General features: G+C 53.5%; 1 protein-coding gene across 2 annotated transcripts in view; it reads right to left on the bottom strand.

The window, feature by feature from the left end:
* The window catches only part of VWA5B1 (von Willebrand factor A domain containing 5B1), a 75,437-nt gene that overhangs the window by 53,594 nt on the left and 745 nt on the right, over positions 1-21,098 (bottom strand). Inside the window, exons 2-8 of one of the 2 annotated variants that reach the window (XM_074975129.1) lie at positions 17,425-17,521; positions 6,886-7,071; positions 5,996-6,157; positions 5,229-5,448; positions 4,339-4,484; positions 3,753-3,884; positions 3,118-3,242 (exon numbers count right to left, since the gene is read on the bottom strand). In XM_074975129.1, the coding sequence (XP_074831230.1) occupies positions 3,118-3,242; positions 3,753-3,884; positions 4,339-4,484; positions 5,229-5,448; positions 5,996-6,157; positions 6,886-7,024 (924 nt within the window). In that variant the 5' untranslated portion in view covers positions 7,025-7,071; positions 17,425-17,521. The remainder of the gene's footprint in view (positions 1-3,117; positions 3,243-3,752; positions 3,885-4,338; positions 4,485-5,228; positions 5,449-5,995; positions 6,158-6,885; positions 7,072-17,424; positions 17,522-21,098) is intronic. The other variant, XM_074975130.1, reaches the window with a different exon arrangement.

Genomic DNA, 21,098 nt, shown 5'->3' with positions numbered 1-21,098 from the left:
GCATTTCCCAGTCTCCAGTTTGAATTCCCCGTAGCGGTGGGGGCGGGAGGGGAAGGATGCCAGAGCACTGGCATGCAGTCCAACATTAGTGGATGCATGTTGCTACCCGGGGCATATAAGGCCTTTTGCATTGGTTCACAGAAGGGAAATCCCTCCCATTCCTATATTAGTAAACACAAAAACGGAGCCAGAAACTTACCAGGCTCTGGGGCAGTTTCTCGCTCTCTCCCGTTTGGGCTGCCGGTTCTGCGGCGGGCTGTTCCTCTCGGCGGGGGGGGGGGGTATGACAAAGCTCCCCTGAGAATGGCCCCGGGATGTGCTGCAGCTGCTCCTGTGGCAAAGCCTCCTCTGGGATCAGTTTCATGAGCAGAGTCACTTCATTTGCCTCATTCGGCACCTGCTGCTGGCGCCCATCAATTTCCGTGCTGGCTTCTGGGGCTCGCAGGGCGCCATCCCAGCTGACCAGGTGATCATGCCCCGCCAGTGGCTTTGGTGCTCGACGCAGTCCCCAGCATTTGATCAAACTCATCACAAAACAGGCACGCTGTCAGCGAGCTGCCAGGGGTGCAGTTGTGGTCCCTGGTTTTCAGGTACTTCGTCTTCAGCCAGTTACTCCATTCCCTGCACTGGTCACCGGCCCAGTAAATTTCCAGCCTCGCCAGCTTCTTCGCTCTTTGGGGGTATGAATGGTCATTCCTGGTACTTTGACTAAAATCAGTTGTTTTGCTGGCCTCACTCCAGAGACTAACCGAAATCTGGCGGTGTTCCCACGACAATGGGTGCAGTGTGCTTTGTGACGGACTTCTGGTCGGGATCCATTGCAAATGCCCAAGGTTCTCCTAAGGTGTGTTTGCAGCTCAGAGGTCAGAATAAAATGGAAGGGTTAAATGCCGAGCTGCTGTACTAGAGCAAGGGTGGGGAGCTTCCATTTCCCTGGAGTTGACTGGCAAGTCGTGGGAGAAAGGGGACAAAGGAAGTCGGCCCACTGAATTGTGGGATACTTTTGGCAGACTCCAGGGACCCGAGCCTGGAGGGGGGACTGTATCTACACTGCAAAACAATAGGGCTTGAAACCTGGATCCCACCTTGAATTGGGCTCCAACCTTCCACTCTTGAGGGGTTGTAGGACCCTGGGTCTGAGCCCAAGTCCGAGAGATTTGTGTGTAGACAGAAGGGGGGTTAGGACTTGAGCCTGAGTCAGAGCCCAGGTTTACGTTGCAGTGTAGACACCCTCTCAGTCACAATTGCTCTGCCTCAGCTGGGGAAGATATTTCATCTGTTCCATACCTTCCCCCACTCCCTTCACCCTTATCCAATTACAATAAACTCATCAGATCTCCTCAGCTGCCAGTTGATTCCAGAGCAGTTGTCTCATAATCCTGCTAGCTAATGAGCATTCAAACCATTTGCATAACAAAATGAAGAAGGGAAATTAATGACCATTTACTGCTGAAGTATCCATGTTAATTCATTTAAGCAAAGAGGTGCTCAATGTCATGCTCTCAGGAGCGGCAATTCTAGCCTGTAATCTACCAGGACATTCGACTCAATGGCTCCTCCGTTAGAGTCATGTATATAGGGGACGGAAAGCCCTGTGTAGCCATAACTTTGCCATGGCACCATCCATACTTAGCTGCTCTGTTCCCAGTGTGATCACGCCTCCAGTCCCCCCTAGGCATGCAGGTGGAATTCATATTGGAAAATGGTTCTGGAGTCAGACACCCACTGGATAATCTGACAGGCTCAAGATACAGAATAATCAGGCAGGCATCTGAGCAGCAGCGTGGGAAGTTTGTATCCTTCCACCTGCCGCACTCAGAACGGAATTACAGACGTAATTCTGCAGCGTAATACAGACGAGGCTCTAATCATTGCATCTAATTGCACAGGAAAGAAAAGAACTACAAGAAAATTGTCAACATGTCTTACATGTAATGAACAATTGCAACAACAACCCAGAAAACTGTCATTGTGACAGCCTGAGGAGGCACAGGACACGTGGGACCGGGCGCTAGGATAGATCACATCGCTGGTGCTGATAGTGTCTCCCTGTGTGACCTTGGGCTGCAATTTTTAAAAGGGGCCACTGATTTGGAATACCTCCGAGCTAGGTGTTTGACGTGAGTACCCCCAGTTCCAATGGACACCCCCTGCACAGCTACACTGCAGGTCAATATGCCACCACGGTGTATGCAAATCAAGGAATTGCATTAAAGGGACCTGACCGCAAGTAGCCCTTTGTGCGTGCTGTTACCCATTCTGCAGGAGTCCGCACTGGAACCGACCCCCGGTGCAGATACAGTGAATATTTATTTAGCAATCTAAGGTGCTTGTCATATAACTAAATTGTTATGATAATTATTGTAAGTAATGGAATTAATACAATAACAATAGAACCCTAACTATATATAATATACTGTAATACTATACTAAGGATTATAAACCCTAATTCTGTGACTGAGTTTCACCCCATCTTCAGTGAAGCACCAGAACTACAGAACGTTTCTGCCTTCATCAGCCTTAAGCCCCTGTTAGGACATGTCTTCACAACAGAGTTAAACCAAGCACTTACCTGGGTTTTATCCCGGGCCAAAGCTCTCTACAGTCCAAACACAAAAACCTTCTGCCCAGGTTAGGAGGTGCTTTAACCCTTGGCTAGCTGGTGTGGCTTGAGAGTCCTCCGGTGCCTTCCCACAGTTCCCCCCACATAGGGCAAAGTTTCCCGCAATTGACACAACTGTCTGGGAAAAGATCCTAGAGCATCTCAGCACAAGGCGCCACGGGCTCTGCCCCCAGACATGCATACTGAGTGCAGAAACAGGGAGAACACAGTCACTTGGGCAGGGCTTTGCTGTGGGGCTGCTCACACCCGGGCTAGGCTAACCCAGGCACTGAGACCCACTGGGCTAACTCTGCACCCTCGGAGGCAGGTTACTGGACTGCAGGGGTTGCTGGTCCCATGTGATATGTGTTGGGATGAACGTATGTAACCAGAGCTCCGTGGTCCATTCCCAGAGGAACCCCATGCTGCTGCTGCCTCTTCTAACCCCACATGGGAAGGTCCCCTCCAGTCCTGGATAAAACCGCAGCTATTGGCAAACCCCTTTTCCGTCTCACCTTTTTCTCAGCACTGGGGTCCTTCTTGGTCCCTTTAATGAAATCATTTCTCCCCTTCAGGTGTTGCTCATATGCTGTAGGGGTCATGTCGCCCTCTTCCATCAAGACGTGAGGCATATGGGGCTCTGGAAGGTCAGCGGGACAAGCAGAGAACAGCCTTAGAGTGTTTGCAAGAGACGCTGAGGGGCAGAAGTGGGAGACTGCAGCATTCGAGCTGGTGTAACGCCGACAGACACCGGTCGGCGGCAGGCGGGATCAAATCTGGGGCCTTTGGAGCTTAGTGCATGAGCCTTTACTGCATGAGCTAAAAGCCACATGGCTGCTAGCTAAGACTGTAGGACAAACTCATTAATCTCTCTCTCTAAGTGGTCTCGGTGCCACGAGATGGGACAGAACACCGCACCCAGGAGGTGTGTGGGTTACACTGGCACCTGGGGACTCTGGGACAGCAACAGGCACGTCCCAGTCTGTTCAGAGATTTAGTTCAGATAGCTGGCCCAACGTTTACCACACGAAAGGGGTATTTACCTCCAACATGCAAAGACAGAGCTAATGGCACCTGCTGCCCAGACAACGGAATGGGAGGGACCCCCAGAAAGGGGGCGAATAGCAGACAGAAAGCACAGGCCACCTACCGCTCGGATGGATTAATATTTCCACTGGTCTGTCGAAAGTGTGTTTGTTGGCCAGTGTGATCATGATGCTCTTGGCGGAGCGGGCAGAGGGGTCAGCGTCAGCTCGGATCTCGTGTGTGGGGCTTTCCACTCCTGCGCAGGAAAGAGGGATGCGACGCGGGTATGTGGTGGGTGGAGAAGCTGGAATTCAGGGGGGGAGCTGGGCCTCAGAGGGCCAGAGGGGGAAAGCAGAGACAGTTGCTGTGCAGAGATGGCGGTACGGCATAAAGGAACCAGGAGGGTTGAATAAGGATCTGTGTGTGTCTGTGTCTGGTCTCCTGTCTACACTCAGGTGCCCAGTTTACCACGTGACAGTGCAGGGTGCTGAAGCGTCATTTGCAGAAGTGCAGCCCCAGGAAGAAATAGCAATCAGTGGCGGGAGGGAGATGGTATCACCCGCTCATCAGCGCTGCAGCTGGCAGACAAACAGCTGGTGCCATGGCAGGGTTAACGTGCTGAAACTGACTCTGTGTGGGGGGCTGTTGTCAATGTTTAGAGGGGGTTGTCAAGCAGACTCAGCTTCAAGGGGCAGCCCTGGTGCTCTCACCTGCGAGTACACAGGGCCCCCGGATCTCCAGATGGAAGCTGAACTCGTACTCGGTGGGGTTGGTGGCCTCCCTCTCCAGCAGCTGGGCCAGACAGAACTTGTTAGCTGGATCCAGGCTCCCAGCTCCACAGGAATGTCGATCTCTGCTGAGGAGATGACACCAAGTCAAAGCTGCAAACCCTGGGCCTGCCCCGTGCCCTGCACTGCAAACACAGCCCCGCGGCTGGGGGTAAAGCAACTGGCAGCTTCCCTGCCTCCCGCGGCAGCTCCTAATGCAGCCAGCAGCTCGTTTCTGCAGGGCTGTGGGCCTAGACGGGAGACCACCAGCCCCAGCTCCTCTCCTCTCCAACTCAGCCCCAGCAGCTCATGCATCTCAGCCCCTTGGACTCAGCCCCAGGAGCATGTTGGGTGAGCAGGGGGCTGGGGCAGGATGCACCAGCGGGGCACAAAGCAAGAGAGCAAGGCAGATCAAAAGATGAAGATGAGAGCTGGGAAAGGAGAGACAGACAAGGAGATGGCTAAAGAGTGGCAGCTGGGGCACAAGAGGGGAGCTGAGGGCAGAAGTGGGGAGCTGCGGTGTGCCAATCAACCAGTCTGTTGCAAGGGAGGCTGCTGATAAGAAATGGTGGGGCCCACTGAGCTAGGGAAAATGGGCTTTCATAGAAACGTTCCAATGGCACGTGGCCTGACCTTCAGCTCCTCATAATCTATGAGGAATTCAAGCCCAACCCTCCAGCCATGCAGCCCCCTGCAGGTATAGATAGGAGGGGCCAGGGCTACTCCAGAGAAGGCTGCTGGAGAGATGGGGGCATTTCTACAGCCCTCAGCACCATCGCATCTGGGCCACTCCTCAAAAGCAAACCCGCTCGGAGACTCTGGCTCCCCCTTACGCTCGGAGCTGGTGTCCAGAGGGGCTGGTGCTTTCCATGCCACACTGGGGCACCTTGGGGACACACACGGCTGGGAGAAGGACCCTCACGGCACCGCTCGGGAGAGTCTGCAGCTCCGAGGAGGTGCTGATGAAGACGGACACGCTTTCCAGCGGAGGGATCACACCCAGGTTAGCCACAAAAACGATTCGCTCCAAATCCTCATCCAGCGCAATCCTTCCTGCACAGAGAGGTCACGCGGGAGAGATGCTCTGGGTAGACACCAGAGAGGAGGCTCCTCTCTGAGGCCATGTCACTGTCCAGGTCTCCCTCCTCCTGCACCAGCCCCTGGTATTTGTTAATCAAATACTAGACAACCCACAGCAACATCCCAGGATCATCAGGTGCATTAGAAGGGCTTCCACAGCCATCCTGCTCTGGGCTGAGATCAGGGAAGGAGACTTGCTTGTCTCTGTCGCGACTCAGAAAGGGCCTGATCCAAACCCCCCTGAAGTTAATGAGTCTTTCTAGACTCATATGCTGGAACTGCCAGAACTAATGGAGCCTTTAAAAGCAACTAGAATCACCTCTGATTTTCAGATCTTTTGCGGCCAGTGGTAAGTGCATGCAATGACTTTTCCCATCCCCAAAGGGACCACGCCGCTTCTGTTCAGTACACCTGCTCCTGACACCACATCACGAGCCTGCATAACAGACAGCCCCTCTGCGATTCCTCTTCCCCTGCCCACTCCTCCCCTGGACCATTCAAACCACAAAGGACTCCTTACCGCTGCCATCCTGAGCTCTTCCACTGGGGAGGCTGCCGCAGTCCAAGTAACAGTCGTCTATTTTGGCTTTGTCTTTGATCTGCACGGTCACAGCCCGCCTGGAAACGACAGCTTCGAACCCAACCACGGTGGTGTACTCATCCAGTGGGTAGACAAAGAGACCTGCCAAAGGGAAGGCTCTTAGAACAGCCGCCCTAGGGGTGAGGTTTCCAACCAGTCCCCACCAACGGTCCCGTGCTCTGGTGTGGTGGCCAAGACGAGACACACCCCGTTAAAGGTTCCTTCCTCTGGCACCACCAGCCGCAGGAGCAAACACTGGGAGAGGCAAGAAGCCTGGAACTGTAAGCAAAAAACACGAGGGGCCCAATCCTCTCCCAGCTCCAGCACCTTTGCTGTTCAAAGAGGCCAGAATTTGGCCACAGCTCCTCTGCTGAGCTGTTGTGGAGGAGAGCTCAGCTGCCTCCTACTCCCAGCATGCGTCATGCACTTTGGCACATGTCAGAGGAGGGCAGGGACGTGGGCTGGGGAAGGGGCAGGCTGGAGTGCAGCTCTGCTTCACACATTCTCAGCAGGCACAGGGTCCCTTAGGGACCGTAGCCAGCAGTTGTAAGTTAGAAGAGCCTTTAGGCTGCTCTAACCTATGCCCGGGCTGGGGCCGGGGCTGGAGCTGCCATGTCTTGAGAATCAGGCGGCGGTAACTGACTCCCCAATGCCCCCAGCTATGCCAAGCAGTTCTCAGTTCAGGAGAGAATCTGGCCCTATGGCCCGTAGCAAGTATTGTACCCTGTCCGTAAAGGGGAGGCTGCCATTAACACCAGCAGTGACCAGCCTCCCATACTGACCCCTGAGCCCCATCCACACTGCCTGCGCCCCAGGGAACAGAGCCTTACCTTCAAAAGGATGGACCTCCGGGTTGCCGTAGGTCAGGGAGGCAGTCATCCCAAAGGCATAGCCGCTGACGCAAGAGGTGACCTCGGAGGCTGTGAGGGGGAGGGGGGAGCTGCTTGTCCAGTTAATGAGCCCTGGCATCCTGCTTATGGCTCTGGGGTAGCTTGGGTGTCAGGACCTGCGGCAGCCTGGAGAGAGGGGGGGAGGACATGAGACGCCTGAAAGAGCCCTGACTGCTGGAGCCCAAAACACTCCCAGCGCCTCAGACAGCCTTGGGGACAGGTAGCAGAGCTGCAGCTCGGATACAGGCCCTTGACTGCATTAACAATCGGGGGCCTCCCACTCCCAGCAGTGTCTGCAGCCTCAAAGGCTCTGCAGGTACATGACTGTCCCAGAAGCCAGCGTGCAGGGCAGCCTGCACCTTCCCCAGCAGGACCTTCCTCCGGGGGCCTGTACAGAGTTGATAGCAAAAGGTGGAACTGAAGCGGCGTTGGGGCTGAAGACAGGAATCCAGGCAACCACTGGTTCCTAATCGCGTTCTGCTGAGCTTCCCTCTCTTCCCTTTGCACGGTGAGGATGGGCCACAGCAGCGCCAAGTGGGACGGGTGCGAGTAAAATGCCCCCCATGGGACCCTTCTGCCCTAAGCTGCACCTGTAACGTTATCTTTTCTAATGGGAGAGGAAGGCTTGTAGGGATAACTATGGGTAGAGGATGGTCCTGGATTTGGCACTGATGCCTCAGCCCCTTGCTATGCCAACAGTGGCATGCATCTCGTGGATCTGGTGGGGGTAGAAAATGGCGATGGTTCTTCCCCTGTACACTTGGGTACTAGAGAACAACTTTGTTCCCGCTTGATAATGAGGAATTCACTTCCTAACCGGTGACGGTGAATGACCAAGTCAGCCCGTGGCATGGAGATGAGTAAACCATTCCCACCATGATGGGAAAGACACCATGAATCCCCATTCCCGGACATGCGCTACAATACCTGGGAACATTGTAAAGTTAAATCTGCATGGACTGTACCAAGGACATGCTGATATTTCAGGGGCAGGATCAAACTTCCTTCCAGCAGCTGTGCTTCTGCTTATAGCTTTATATTGTGCAGAACTGGGTAACTTTCTCACACACACTCCCCTCTGGTTTTTGTTTTCTTTTAAAGTATAAAGTGTCTCCGTGATAACAAACTACAACCATGAAAGTTCTCATGAAAGAAAGAAACGTATGGAGATAGACAGATATTCTTTTTGGCCTATCATTTCTTTGCCCATTACCAGACAGCAACACAATGCTGGCTATATTAATTCACCTTTTTCCCCTGCATTTCAGGGCAAATGCAATGACTCCTCTTCCCCACTCTCCAGGTCTCCACCTCACTCCTGCAAAGTGTGACTCAGTTCATTGCCTCCTTAGCAGAGCTGTTCATACTTAAAAGTTGTTGCCTCTAATGTTTCTGTTAATTAAATTTTCCTTGCAACTGTTCTTGCTGCCAGCCCAATCTCCGCTTTAGCTAATCTTCTCCCAGTATGTCCGTCAGCCGGAGGAATTCAGATAAGGATCTTGCGGGTATCTTTCCGTCCAGAACTCACCACACTCGCTCTCTGTCAGGAATTCCCAGGGACAGCTGCAGCCTGACTGCTCCTTGGCTGGCTCTGGATGCTTTATGCAATGCTCTGTGTGACCAAGGGGGAGCCAGCCACAGTGAAAGACATCAATTTACCTCTCGTTTCCTGGCCAACTCTGTGTTATTAAATGCACCTTTTGATGCAAATGTCCCGAAAGGCAAACACAACAAGCCATTAGGACCAGGAGCTCACCCGTGCCTTTCAGTGGAAACGCAGCAGAGCTAAGCTGGGCCAACTAGGGTGGTACATAAAGGACTAACCAGGAGTGACTGAGATGAGGATATGGGACTTTAAGTACTAGCGAGGGCTAACCAAGATGGGGTACAGAACAAATGAGGCCAGCAAGATGGAGCTATGGGAACCATGGGGTTATAAGGACTTTGCCAGGATGGGGCTACTTAGTAAGAACATAAGAACAACCATTCTGGGTCAGACCAAAGGTCCATCTAGCCCAGTATCCTGTCTTCCGACAGTGGCCAATGCCAAGTGCCCCAGAGAGAATGAACAGAACAGGTAATTATCAAGTGATCCATCCCCTGTCACCCATTCCCAGCTTCTGGCAAACAGAGTCTAGGGAAACCATCCCTGCCCATCCTGGCTAATAGCCATTGATGGACCTAGGCTCCGTGAATGTATCTAGTTCTTTTTTGAAATGAGGACTGTTAAGGGACAGCAAGACTCTGAAAATATAACGAAAAATTAATAGTAACAATAAGGGCACCTCCCATTTGAGGATCTCAAACTCAGACTGTAGTATGCCTCAGAACCTTCCTAGGATGCAGGTTCTATTAGCCCCGGGCTACAGAGGTTCAGAGACTTACCCAAGTAGTCCGTGTCACACCTGGACCTAAAATCCAGATTGCCAGGGCCCTGCTGTACCCACTATCTCCCACTTTCCATGAGAAATTTGTAGTGGGAAGCATAGATGCTCCCCTGGTGCCTAACCTGCCAGAGAAGCTGCAGATCGATGTTTCTGCTTGGAAAGAAAACTTTGCTTGTGCCTGCGTGTGTGAGAGAGCGAGCCAGAGACTGTGGAAAGTCAGTGGCATTGGTGCAAAGGAGCCTCCAGTCACCAGCTGCTGGGTGCTCAATAGGACCATGATTATTCCAGCCTGGCTGCTCCCTAATGCACAGTTCAGCCGTCTGGGTAGTTTGTTTTCCTTCTCAGCACCAATGCGTGTCATGGTAGTCATGGTGCCCCAAGCCAGACCCTCTGGCGGATGTCTGCACGATCGAGCTAGCTCGTGAAGCCGTGGCAGCATGGGCTAGCCGTCTGAGTCATTTCCCAGGGTTCTGGATCTGTTTGTACGGCCCATACTGAAGCGTGCCCTACCATGGCTTCACTGCGACCAGTAGCCCAGCTAGTCAGATTACAGCTAGCTTGGGTGTGTCTACATGGGCTGCAATCACACCCCAGGACTTCCGTGAGAACATACCCTAAGAAACCCAGGAGCCTGCTGTGTGCAAGGATCCTGCTGGATGCTGTAAAGCCAGCAGTGTGGCAGGGGGAAAAGCCAGAGTAGTTGTGCGAGGATACTGAGGATAATCTAGCTACTCAGAGACACCGTCTCCAGATAGCAAAGGCCAGTCAGGACATTGGGGAAGTGAGATCTGCCAGTTTGGGGAGGCAGAAGGCTGAATCACCTGCCGTAAGGGAGGAAAATGGAAGAAAGAACTGAGTGAAAAAGGAAAATGGAAGGAAGGAGACAGGTTAGAAAGAAGAACAGAGGAGTAAGCCAGGCCTGGCTGATGGGATTTCTCTGCTGTGCCACATTGGAGAGGTGGGTTCAGTCTCCAGTCCTGAGACCTGATTCCCCCATCACTTATACAAGTGCAGGTTCACTGGCTTCTGCAAAGCTACTCCTGATTTACACCAGGCCACGTGAGGTCAGAATCAAGTGCCTGGCCTCCTCGTCTGAGCAGGTGGAAGCTGGGGAGGAGCTTGCCCCTAGGAAGGAGCAGCTGTAGCATAGCCAACAGTCTCTTCTGTGCCTGCTTAACCCCAGCCAGCCTGTGCGGTGAGGTGATAGGAGGCAGGACACGCTGTGTTAGAGAGTCAAGAAGACTCTGTAGCAGCCTTGTCTCTCATCCTCCCAAAGGGCCAGACAGAGGGCATGAGACAACGACAAGTGCAGGGAATTAGAAGAGGATGAGATCATTTATATTAGCTGCATCCATCACAACTTCTAGTGCCAGGGTTTGCTGATTCACAGTCCCTGAGAGCAGTAATCAAAGTTCTCTGGCCAGAGTGGAGGTACGTGAGGGTCTGCAAGGAACACTGTCCCCAGCTACCTCAGAGAAGCAGGACAGCTGTGGTTCTCCTGCTGGGGGTGGAGTGCAGATGGGTTCTCAAGGGCACACATAGATTGTCAGCTCTTTGGGGCCAGGACTGTCTCTTTTGTTCTGTGTTTGCACAGCGCCTAGCGCAATAGGGCCCCGAGTCTGGACGTGGGCTCCTAGACACTATGGTGACACAAACAATAACAATCCCATCTGGGGAGAAGGCTGGTGGCTGTAATTATTATTATGTGTAGTATGGCAGGACTTAGGAGCTGCATGCAGCATCAAGGCCCCATTGGGGTACATGTTCACAATCCATATAGACAAGCCTGGGAGAAAGAGAGGTGTGATGGGATCTATAAACCCCACCCTGCAACTGCTAATGAAGGGTTAAGAGACCTTCTCACCTGTGGCTAATTGGCAGACCAGCAACAGCTGGGGTAAGAGCTGCAGATGGAGCACAAAGCGGTGGCCAGGGAGCCTGAAGAGGACTCTGTATCAGCTGTGAAGTGGGTAGGAAGTGGCTAGCACCCCCACTCTGCTCCCGACAAAGCCCTGGAAGGAGTCACTCTGGGAAATGGGCCAAGGGCTGATGAAGGTAGGAAGGGGCCTAGGAAAACAGCAATGAATCTGAGGCAGTAGACCTGTTTAGTACAGGGTCCCCGGGCTGGAGCCCATAGGAGAGGGAGGATCTGTGCTTGTCTCCCTGCCAGCAGGAAAAGGGGTGTAAAAGCCTTCCTCTTGCAAGGAGTTGTGGGCTGCTGGGTCCAGGGTGGGCATAAGGTCATTAGCCTGTCTGGTTATTGGACTCTGTAGGGGTGGGGACTGTAAGTGACCTGGCTGGAGGGTGAGTCCTGAGAAGGGGCAAACGGCCACAGGGGTCTCTGACAGGCGGTGGCACTGTAGATGAGACTGCTGCGTCATGCTGGCCGTGCGGGGGTGGACTGGCTGGTGAGCGACCCCTCCATGAGAGCTCCTCCTCCTTGCTTTATGGATAGGGAACTGAGGGGATGTCTACACCGCAGTTAGATGTGGAGGCTGGCCCATGCCAGGTGACTTGGGCTCGTGGGGCTGTTTAATGTGGGCCTAGACATTTGAGCTCAGGCTGCAGCGTGAGCTCTGGGACCCTCGAGCCCCAGTCGGCTGGCATGGGCCAGCCATGGGTGTCTAATCGCAGTTTAGATGCACCCTGAGAGCGCAAGTGACTCTCACACGTGGCGAGTCAGTGGCCAAGCTGAGCTCCTGCGTTCCCAGCCGCTGCCTTCACCCAGGGCTTCCTCCTGAAGAGAGGGGAGAAGGAGATGAGACAGGGGTGGGGGGTCCTCCCAGCTCCACCTATTCTCCTCCACCAGGGAGAATTTTTACAGAGGAAAATGATGGGAAAGATACTTCTACCCTGCACACCCATTGCTGAGAGATGATGCAAGGCATGAAAAGGCTTCCAGGCTGCCTCACTGGTTTTCCCAACCTTTCCTGGTGGCCGTGAGGACTGGTGACTCCTACTAGCCTGGAGATCTAAAACCCCTGGAGCAGACACGACTCTGTGGTGGCTCTGTTCGCCGCCGCGGCTGTGGGCGGCTGAGTGCTAACAAAGTGCTCCTAGCGCTCAGTGCCATTGACTCGCACGCGATGGCTCTCAGTAGAGAAGGACGTCTCATCCCCCGGGGCCCAGCAGAGCAAAACGCTCCTGGGCTCATTCGCAGTCAAGTGGGCAGCGGCGACAGCATTCCCGTAGCTGGCTTCAAACCCGTGCGCCCCGTCAGTGTCTTTCATTAGGCTCCTACTGGCTCCCCATTCCTCGGCCCATCCACCTCCCTCCCAGGTCACACCAGTAGCTACAAGGAGCTTTGCTCTTCCAGGGGAGGAGCCCTCTTTGTGGCTGTTACCAGAACTGAAACATGAACAAGTTTTACTAGCCAGTCCCGAGTGGCTTGGGACAGGCAATACCTCAGGCCCACAACACAGGCCTCCTTCCCCCAAGCCCAGCCTGGGAGCTAGGGAACCAGAGAGAACCACAAGGTCTGTCTGTGTCCTACAGCCTTGCTAAAGAAACCCCTTTCTAGGCATGACACCCAAGTCCTGCCTCTTATGAGGGGGATGCTCAAGCTGCAGCCAGGTCTGAATTGTGAGCACCAGCTTGGGAACGACAGGTGCAAATATTCAGATTGACCTGGCACTGGGAGCCAATCTGCCTTTCTTCCACCTCCCCCATGAGCCCAGTAGTTCCCCCTCCCCCAGCCAAAACCCCGCTGTCTGACTCTGCACATCCCTTTTCCCCTGCAGCAACTGTCCTGGTTTGTCACTTGGAGAATCTGGTTGCTGTAAGGAAGCTGGGAACCTACTGGAGAGGTGTGGGGAGAGCTGGGGGCAATGAGAAGGTTGCAAACAGGGGGAAGAGAGTCAGGGTCTATTGGCAGAACTGTGGAGATGGCGCTCCAGAGGCACTGGGACTAGCTATAGATAGTTAGTTATTCAAAACAAGCCTCCATCCCTGCTGTATACACGACTGTTTTTGTCCACTGCCTGCAGAAAGGCATTGGCATACTAGGGCTGCACATTACCAGCTATTTAAAGCTCTCCTTGGAAAGAGGTGCCAAATCCACCTGCAAACATATTCTGTTATGTGTTCAAGGGAAGGGGCTGTTAATGCATTTTGAATAGGTTCAGTCTGTGGTCCCTCTCTTCCCAACCCGGATGAAGAATTTAGGATCTTGGGGAAAACATAGTCATCCCTGCTGCACGGGGCAGCAGATCCCTGTGCTACCAAGCATGAACACAAGCCACGGCCCCACCACCTCTGTGTTTGACCATTTCCCCTCCTGTCCATTGCAGCCTTGTTGTTAGAAACCCCCTGTGCGCTAGGCGCTGCACAAACTCATGGCAAGAGACAGCCCCTGCCCCAAAGAGTTCACCGGCTGAACAGACCATAGAGCGGGAAAGTGACTCCCCCAAGGGCACACAGCAGAACCAGTTTTAGAACACAGATCTCTTGACTCAGGCCAAGTCTGCACTGCAGAGCTACATGGGTATAACGAGAAGATATCCACCCCCCTGAGCTCTGTAGTTAGACCGACCGCCTCTTGGGGAGGGAGATTAACTACACCGACAGGAGCAGCTCTCCTATCGGCGGAGTAGCATCTTCACTAGCCGCACCACTGTAGCGCTGTACGTGAGGACAAGCCCTCGCAGTCTAACGCCCGATCCACTAGGCCACGTTGCCTCCGTAGGCACTAGGATGGGACTGGTTATTATCTGCCTCAAGCTGCCCTCATCTGTGAGGGGCCCCGCATCAGACCTGCATGAGGGCTCCAGCAGCACGAACGCTGCAGCGTAACCAAGGAATCACTCCGACGACTCTTTCTGCTGCTTCACCTTCAAAGGCCCTTAAGGCAGCCAAGAGAATATGCCAAAAGCTGCTCTGTGAGGCATTGCGCAGCTGATCACCTCTGAATGGAACGACTGCGGGCTGCAGGCTGTGTCAAAGCACGCCATCAAGTGTATGCACCAGAGAGGGGGAGACTGGGAGGACTGAAAGAGGGAGAATTTTTATAGAGGAAAATGATGGGAAAGATACTTCTACCCTTCTCTGAGTCCTCAGTCAGACAGCGCTGCAAGGGATTTGGTAGTGACTTGGTTAGGAGCAGTGGATGAGAAACTGCCCTCTCCACCCTGCTCTCTGCTAGCTAGGAACTCTGCCGACCATGCTTCCCACTGTGCTCTCCGCGTCTGCACTCTACTTGCTCTGCACTCTGCTGTCTGAGCCCTACGACTGGTACCTTCCGGTCCTCGTCTACACTACAGACACTGAGCTGGCGTGATCGCCGCCCTTCCCCCAAGAGAGCAAAAGGCAGCCCTGTTCCACCCAAAAACACTGAGCTGGTTGTGTCCCTGTATGCTCCCTTTTACCATGTTCCCCTAATTACCCATCCGCCAGGAGAGACAGATTCACAAACGCACTCAGCGGGCGCAGCAGGGTGCATGGAGAAGACTGAGCGTAGAGCTGGGGGAAAAGTTTCAGTCAAATTTGTTTTTTGGGGGGGGAGGGGGGCCAAAAATGCAGATTTCGGTCAACTGCAAAATGTTGTTGTGAATTGGCATCAAATTCACTGATTTGTTTCAGTCAAAACAAACACAATTACAAAAAAAATCTTGTTTTAACATTTTCTAAGCAAAATTTTTCAATTTGCAACATCTGTCTTGAAATGTACTTCAATTTTTTTGTTTAAAAAGATCAGAAACATCCAAAACGTTTAACTTGTCCCAAAACATTTTTTTTGTTTGCCAGAAACTTCTTCCCCCCCAACCCCTTTCCGGTTCAGCCAGTGAACTAACTGAAAGATCAGTTATTGGCACAGCTGTAACCAAATGTAAAGTAGGGATGTCCGATCTGCAGTGACTGTCCATTGACCAGCGCAGGGATCCTACTATCTACCTGCTACATTTTGCATAACGGAAAGTTAAGGGGAAAGCTCAATGAAGATTACAGTACTCCGGTGGCTGGACAGGCATTCCCTATACAAGGCTGGACAGATAAGCGGCTATGTGAGAGGCTGCTAGCTTAGTCTGCAGCCAGCATGCTCCATGCATCAGGTGTGTTCCATGAATCAGCTTTCAAACTGATGGTGAGGAACGGCCAGTGGGCAATGAAGTGAATATTCACTTGTAGTTTGTCAGTCAAACTCCTGGATGCAGTGATGTTGCTGAGGAGCCTTTTCCTGTATTGTTAATGATCTGATCCTCTGCATACATGATGGTGAGGGAGTTTTATGGAGGTGTGAATTATTGTGCTTGTCATGTGGCAGGGTGACACTTTGGATGGTTTTATGGTGGATGGATGTTCCTCAGGTGGGGGAGTTTTATGGGAGTGTGACTTGATGGATTGATATGCGAGAAGGGCAGCAGTGATGTGCAAAGTACAGAGCCTTGTTTTCGAGAATAAACTTTATTACACACTAACAAGCTTGAAAGTAGCGTTTTACACCCACTTTGCACAGCAGTGAGGGCCTTTTCCAGTCACTGAAGTCTTTCTAGTGACTGCAGTGAGCTTTGGATCAGGTTCTAAGGGCCAGATTTTTAAAGGTTAATTGCTTACAGATGCAGATGGGTGCACTTTTGAAAATCCCATCTGCATCTTTAAGCCTTTAAAAATCTGCTCCTAAATGTCTACTCTATTAAAGAGAGAGGGTAGATAAATCTCTTTAGAGCTTGTTTGCTTGCATTAAATGTCAACAGAAAGAGGGACTGGATTGTGATTGCAGGTAGACAAGAGCACTTGGTCCTCGCACAAAAGAACTTAATCTCTTTTTTGTTTCTATGTTTGTACAAGGGTCCTAGACACTACTGCAATACAGTTAATAATAATGATGCCTCTTGGATGCCACAGCCTAGCAAATGGGCCAATAGATACAATGCAGCATTGCAGACAATTTGGGATTGCTTGCAGGAACATTCCCTTATGCTTTTGCCATGTTGCTTTCTGAATGGCTGGTCCTGCTTGCAGGCTAAGCCAGCCACTGTGCACCCCAGTCTGGGTCCTGCCCCCCCAACTGAGGGCAGCAGCTGAAAGGAGGTGGTCGGGGAGGATCCAGAACTTAGGAATGGCAGGGAGAACTGAGCCAGGAGTTGGGGGTTGGTTGTAACTGCATCCAGGCTGACCTCTCAGCTTTGGAACGGCAGTGTTAATGATCAGTTGGTAACTTTAATATTTGTAACGGAGCTAGCATTTAAAGTGAGCCCTATTCTGCTAGTCTGAGCTCAGGATGATGGGATGGGAGGGGACTTTTTAGGCCCTAAATCAGTCCCCCTTCCAAAAATGCATCCTGCTCCTTTCAGCATTTTCTCACTGCTGCCACCAGCTTTCAGCATCAGAGGAGGCAAAGATGGAAAAGACCTGATAGGACAAGGGCCTTGTCTTGATGTATACTTATCCAGCACCTAGCACAATGCAGCCTGATCCTGATTGACTCCTCAGTGCTACTGTAATATAGATAATAATAAGGTCAAAGAGTGAACACCAGGCTCTTGGCTTCGAGTAAAGAGCAGATCTGATATTAAACAGCCTCTGTGCATGAACTAAGCCACACAATGCCCCACTGGCCCCAGCCACGAGCCACTGCATTGCCACGCCTCTGTGATTTTTTTTTTTTTTCTTGGACCCACACACCGCTACAGCCGCATCTCACGGCTGAGCTCTGGGAACCGGAGTTCTGCTCTCGGGATTAACTATTTCAACGGAACCCCCCAGTTGGAATTAAACAGAGAAGGATCGTGTGCCCCGTCGCAGAACTGCAGCCCTTTCGACAGTGGAACCCAGAAACTCTTTAACAGCACATAAGAACGCTATGCAACAGTTTAGGGCTGTCGGTGAAAAAATACTGCATCCAATTGAAACAACAAGGGAAATTTTAGCCAGGTGGAATGTAATTACCCAGCCAGAAATAGGCCAAGATACCAAGGCTATCGCTCCTACTGTTGCAAAAAGTGCCTTGGGATGTTTAATGACCACAAGCACTCAGGACTGCTGTTGTAAATCTATTCAGAAAGATGAGCTGCACAACAGCACAGCACCTCCCTAATGCCAGGTTGGGGTACTGGATCGATACTGACTAAGGGAATAGTGGCTTCATTAACTATACCGTATGGGTTTCCTCAGAGGTCTCTTGTCCAGGAACAGACCAGGCATAGCCCTGAGATGTGAGGAGGTCACATCTCCAGATCTCCTCCACATTCAAGCTGCTTTGAGGAAGAGAGACACAGGGTTTTCTTCTGCTGGGTAAATATTCCTTCAGCTTCATTTGTATCAATCAACACTGACATCCAGTGGCTTGACAGGATGATCACAAGAAATGCCCGATTGTAATCTATGAGCCTCTCCCGGGTTCTGTTGTCTAGACTAAAGACAGAACGGACCTGACGCATTGTGGCCATTCATTGTTACTATCCTGTCCAAGTGAATTCAGCGGCTGTTCCCACAGGATGGAACTGGAAAGAGAAGCCCTGTTCATCTGCAGAACCAGTAAAAAAATAGGCAATAATTGCATAAGCTTCCCAACGCTGCCAGACCAATGCACCTCAACCCTCTTTTGGAAAGCTCACCCCCGAGGGATGAGAGAGATGGTTAGTCTCCAAGGCCCACTCGGACCCTTGCGGCTACCAGCATGGGTGCCAAATGGTGCCTTTGCTATATAGCACAGGATGTTCCCTTCAGCCATTTGGCCTCGTCAGAAGTCAGAGTTAAGCAAGGTCAAGACATCCAGGGAAAAGTGGAGCTGGAAGTCTAATTTCCAGTTCAGGTAGACGCACCCATGCTCGCTGTGATCCAGCTAGCATGCTAAAAATAGCAGGGCAGCCCTGGCTGCAGGGGTGGCGGGGTGAGCTAGCGCCCCAGTACATACCTGGGAATTGCCCCAGGGGCAGCTCGCTTGTCCTGCCACCTGTGCAGCCTCTGTTCCACCACTCTTTTCAGCACACTAGCTCAATCCGGGCTTGCTAATATCTACCTCAACTGGAAACTACATCTCCAGCTCCAGTGTAGACCTACCCTTAGGGTAGGCCTGCAACGCACGGGGAAGATGTGATTGCAGTAGGGTAGGTACACCCAGGCTAGCTTCAATCTTGCTAGCATGGGTAATGGTAGCGTGCAGGCACCAACAGGGGCTCCACTCCAGCACAGGCTGGACACCAGAGCACGTCTGGGGGAGCTTGTTGTTAGCCCCTGCTGCCCTGCCTTCACTACTCTTATTACCCAGCCTAGCTGGCTTAGAGCTAGCGCGGATCTGCCTACTTGTGCTTGCAGATTAGACACAGCCATAGACTCGCCTGGTAGTTTGGGTTGGATATGGTATCTCTGTGTTACCGTGTGCTGTTAGAAACAGCTGCTGTTTTTCACCTCCCCAGCAGCGGCTGCATCCTAGTGGTGGGTCTTGTAATACGGTGACGTGTTGGCAAAACAGTAACCACACAGGGCTCCCTTAAGTTTTCTGGATCAGGTGGTGATACACGTTGTCCCCTATGGTGCTGGGTGGGCTGGCTGGCCTGGCAATGGTCCCCTGCCTGATCTGGGGAGTGGATCGCCACTGACTGAGGTCAGAAGCTGCACGTGCTTCAGGTTCTTTCCCAATACTGATTCTTCAGCTTCCAAGGTGGGGTGGGGTAGGTAGGCAGGTGCTGATGGGCAGCGGAGCAGCTGCTCTTCAGTGCCATGGCAGCCTGGCCTCCTCCTCAAGCTGCTGGACGTGGTGGAAGGGGCAGGGCCAGGACTTTGTGCTTTGTTTCCCATGCGCTGCAAGCCAGCGGTGGTGATGGCTGGTGGAAGAGGCACTTGAAGCAGTGAATTATTTAACCCTAGGCACCTTCTCCCCTAGATCTACCCCAGGCCTTGCTTCACAGTGAAAAGCAGTGCGCTCCCTGGGAAGGGTCATGGCTGGTCTGTATCTCACAGAAACATCCCTAGGAAGAGCCCAGCAGACATGGTTCCCGGATGGCTTGTGTCTCTCTTCCCAGGCAGAAGCCCCACTACGTGGAAGGCTGCCCTGGGCTGAGCCAAGAGCCAGGTCTGTAATGTCACTTACAAGCTGGCAGGAGGAAGGGGGGGCTTACACACACCTGTATACCCATAAGGCACTAGAGCCCATGGGGGTGGGATGGGGGGGTCTGGCCCTTCATTGCCAGCCCTGCCCCAAGTGGACTGAGACTGTAGGTGGGAAAGCGAGTCTTTTGACAGCAGATTTTCAGGAGCAACCTGCAGCCGCCCCAGGAGCCCCTGCTCTCCAATCCCAACCCTCCAGCAGCCCTGCTGGGGCCTAGCAGGGGGGGTTCTAGGCTGCTGCCACCCGTTGGCCATCCCTGCAAGCAACCAGGCTGCAACATGCTCTCTGCAAGCACAGAGGGTGTCATTCATCTCTGTCCTGCGGGGCCAGCCTGGTGCTCAGAGCTCCTGGTTCCCAGAGCCAGGCGCCTGCCCACAATCCTGCAGGAACAAAGGCAGGTGCGTCCCTGCCCCCTGTGCAGCCAGCTCCTCTGGGATGCAAGCGGAAAGCCCCGGGCCTCAAACCCACAGGAGACTGCCCCTAAAACCATCACTTAGCACCAAGGAGGGAGCCACTCATCCCCCCTGAAGCAGAGGCCACCAGCATTGGTGCTAATTGGCCACCTGGAAGGCTAGTCTAAGCAAAGCGCTCAGGGCCTGATGGGGCCCACGAGATAGGCCTGTGCTCTCACGCTCGTGTCGGGGGGTCTTTTCAGGACAGAGGTGAGACCCCTTAGCTGGGGGCGAGCAGCTCCATCGGCTGTGGGCTGTGCCTATCCTGCCCAGGCCCTGGGTTCAGTTTTCAGGGCTGCCAAGTAAGCTTGCCATGGGGGGGAGGGGGGGAATGCAGGACAGCATTCCCACGCCACGCTGGCTGGCCGTAGGGCGCTGGCACGCTCGGGCAGAAGCAAGGCCCTAGTCGCTGCAGAGGGAAGCCAGCTCTTGGCCCCAGCAGCAGCTGGTGGGGGCAGAGGATTCCCGAAGGAGGATGGAGCAAATCAAGCCCACCCCCTTGCAAGTAAAGCCCTTGTCCCTGGGGGGGGGGGGGCTGCTGGCCAGGGTGAGCCAAGTGCTGTAGGAGCCAAGCCAAGCAGCACCGTGTGGTGAGGCTGAGCTGCCTTCCCTCCCTGAGCCCGGCCCCGCTCCGCCGCCCTGGGCTGGGTGCCAGGGCTTGTCCCCAGCGCTGCGTAATGCGAACCCGCCGCTGCGCTGCGCGATGCGCCCTGGCAAGGTCATTGCGCGCCGCGGGGAGCGCAAGCGGTGCCCTGCACGGCGCCCGGCGGCTCCCCATCTACCCCCCCCCCCCAGACACACACACCCCAGCTGGGGCTAGTGAATCTAATCCGCCCCCCCCACGGCAGGGGCTAGTGAATCTAATCCCCACACACACACACACACACACACACCCACGGCAGGGGCTAGTGAATCTAATCCCCCCCCCACACACACACACACACACCCACGGCAGGGGCTAGTGAAGTTCATTCTCCGCCCAGCGAGCGGGGCAGAAGGCGAAGAGACAGTTGGGCTTTTCCTGCCCCCCCCCCCGCCTGTTCTGCCCCAGGGCTGGGGACACGTCCGTGCCCTGCAGTGGGGAGAGGGGAGCGGCACTTTGCCGGGGGACTCGCGCGCGCAGAAATATTGTGACCGGGATTTTTAACACCCAGCGGCTGCGCTGCGACGAGGCACCGCGCAGCGCCTGGGAAATGCGCCCACGCTCCCCGCGGCCCTGCGGAGCGGCCAGCGCGCTCCGGGCGCGGGCGCGGAAGGAAGCCGCGGAGA

Source organism: Natator depressus, chromosome 18 (assembly GCF_965152275.1).
Source record: "Natator depressus isolate rNatDep1 chromosome 18, rNatDep2.hap1, whole genome shotgun sequence".
Taxonomy (NCBI): Eukaryota; Metazoa; Chordata; order Testudines; family Cheloniidae; genus Natator; species Natator depressus.
The sequence above is the reverse complement of the archived record's forward strand: the minus strand, read 5'-3'. Positions and strand labels throughout refer to the sequence as shown.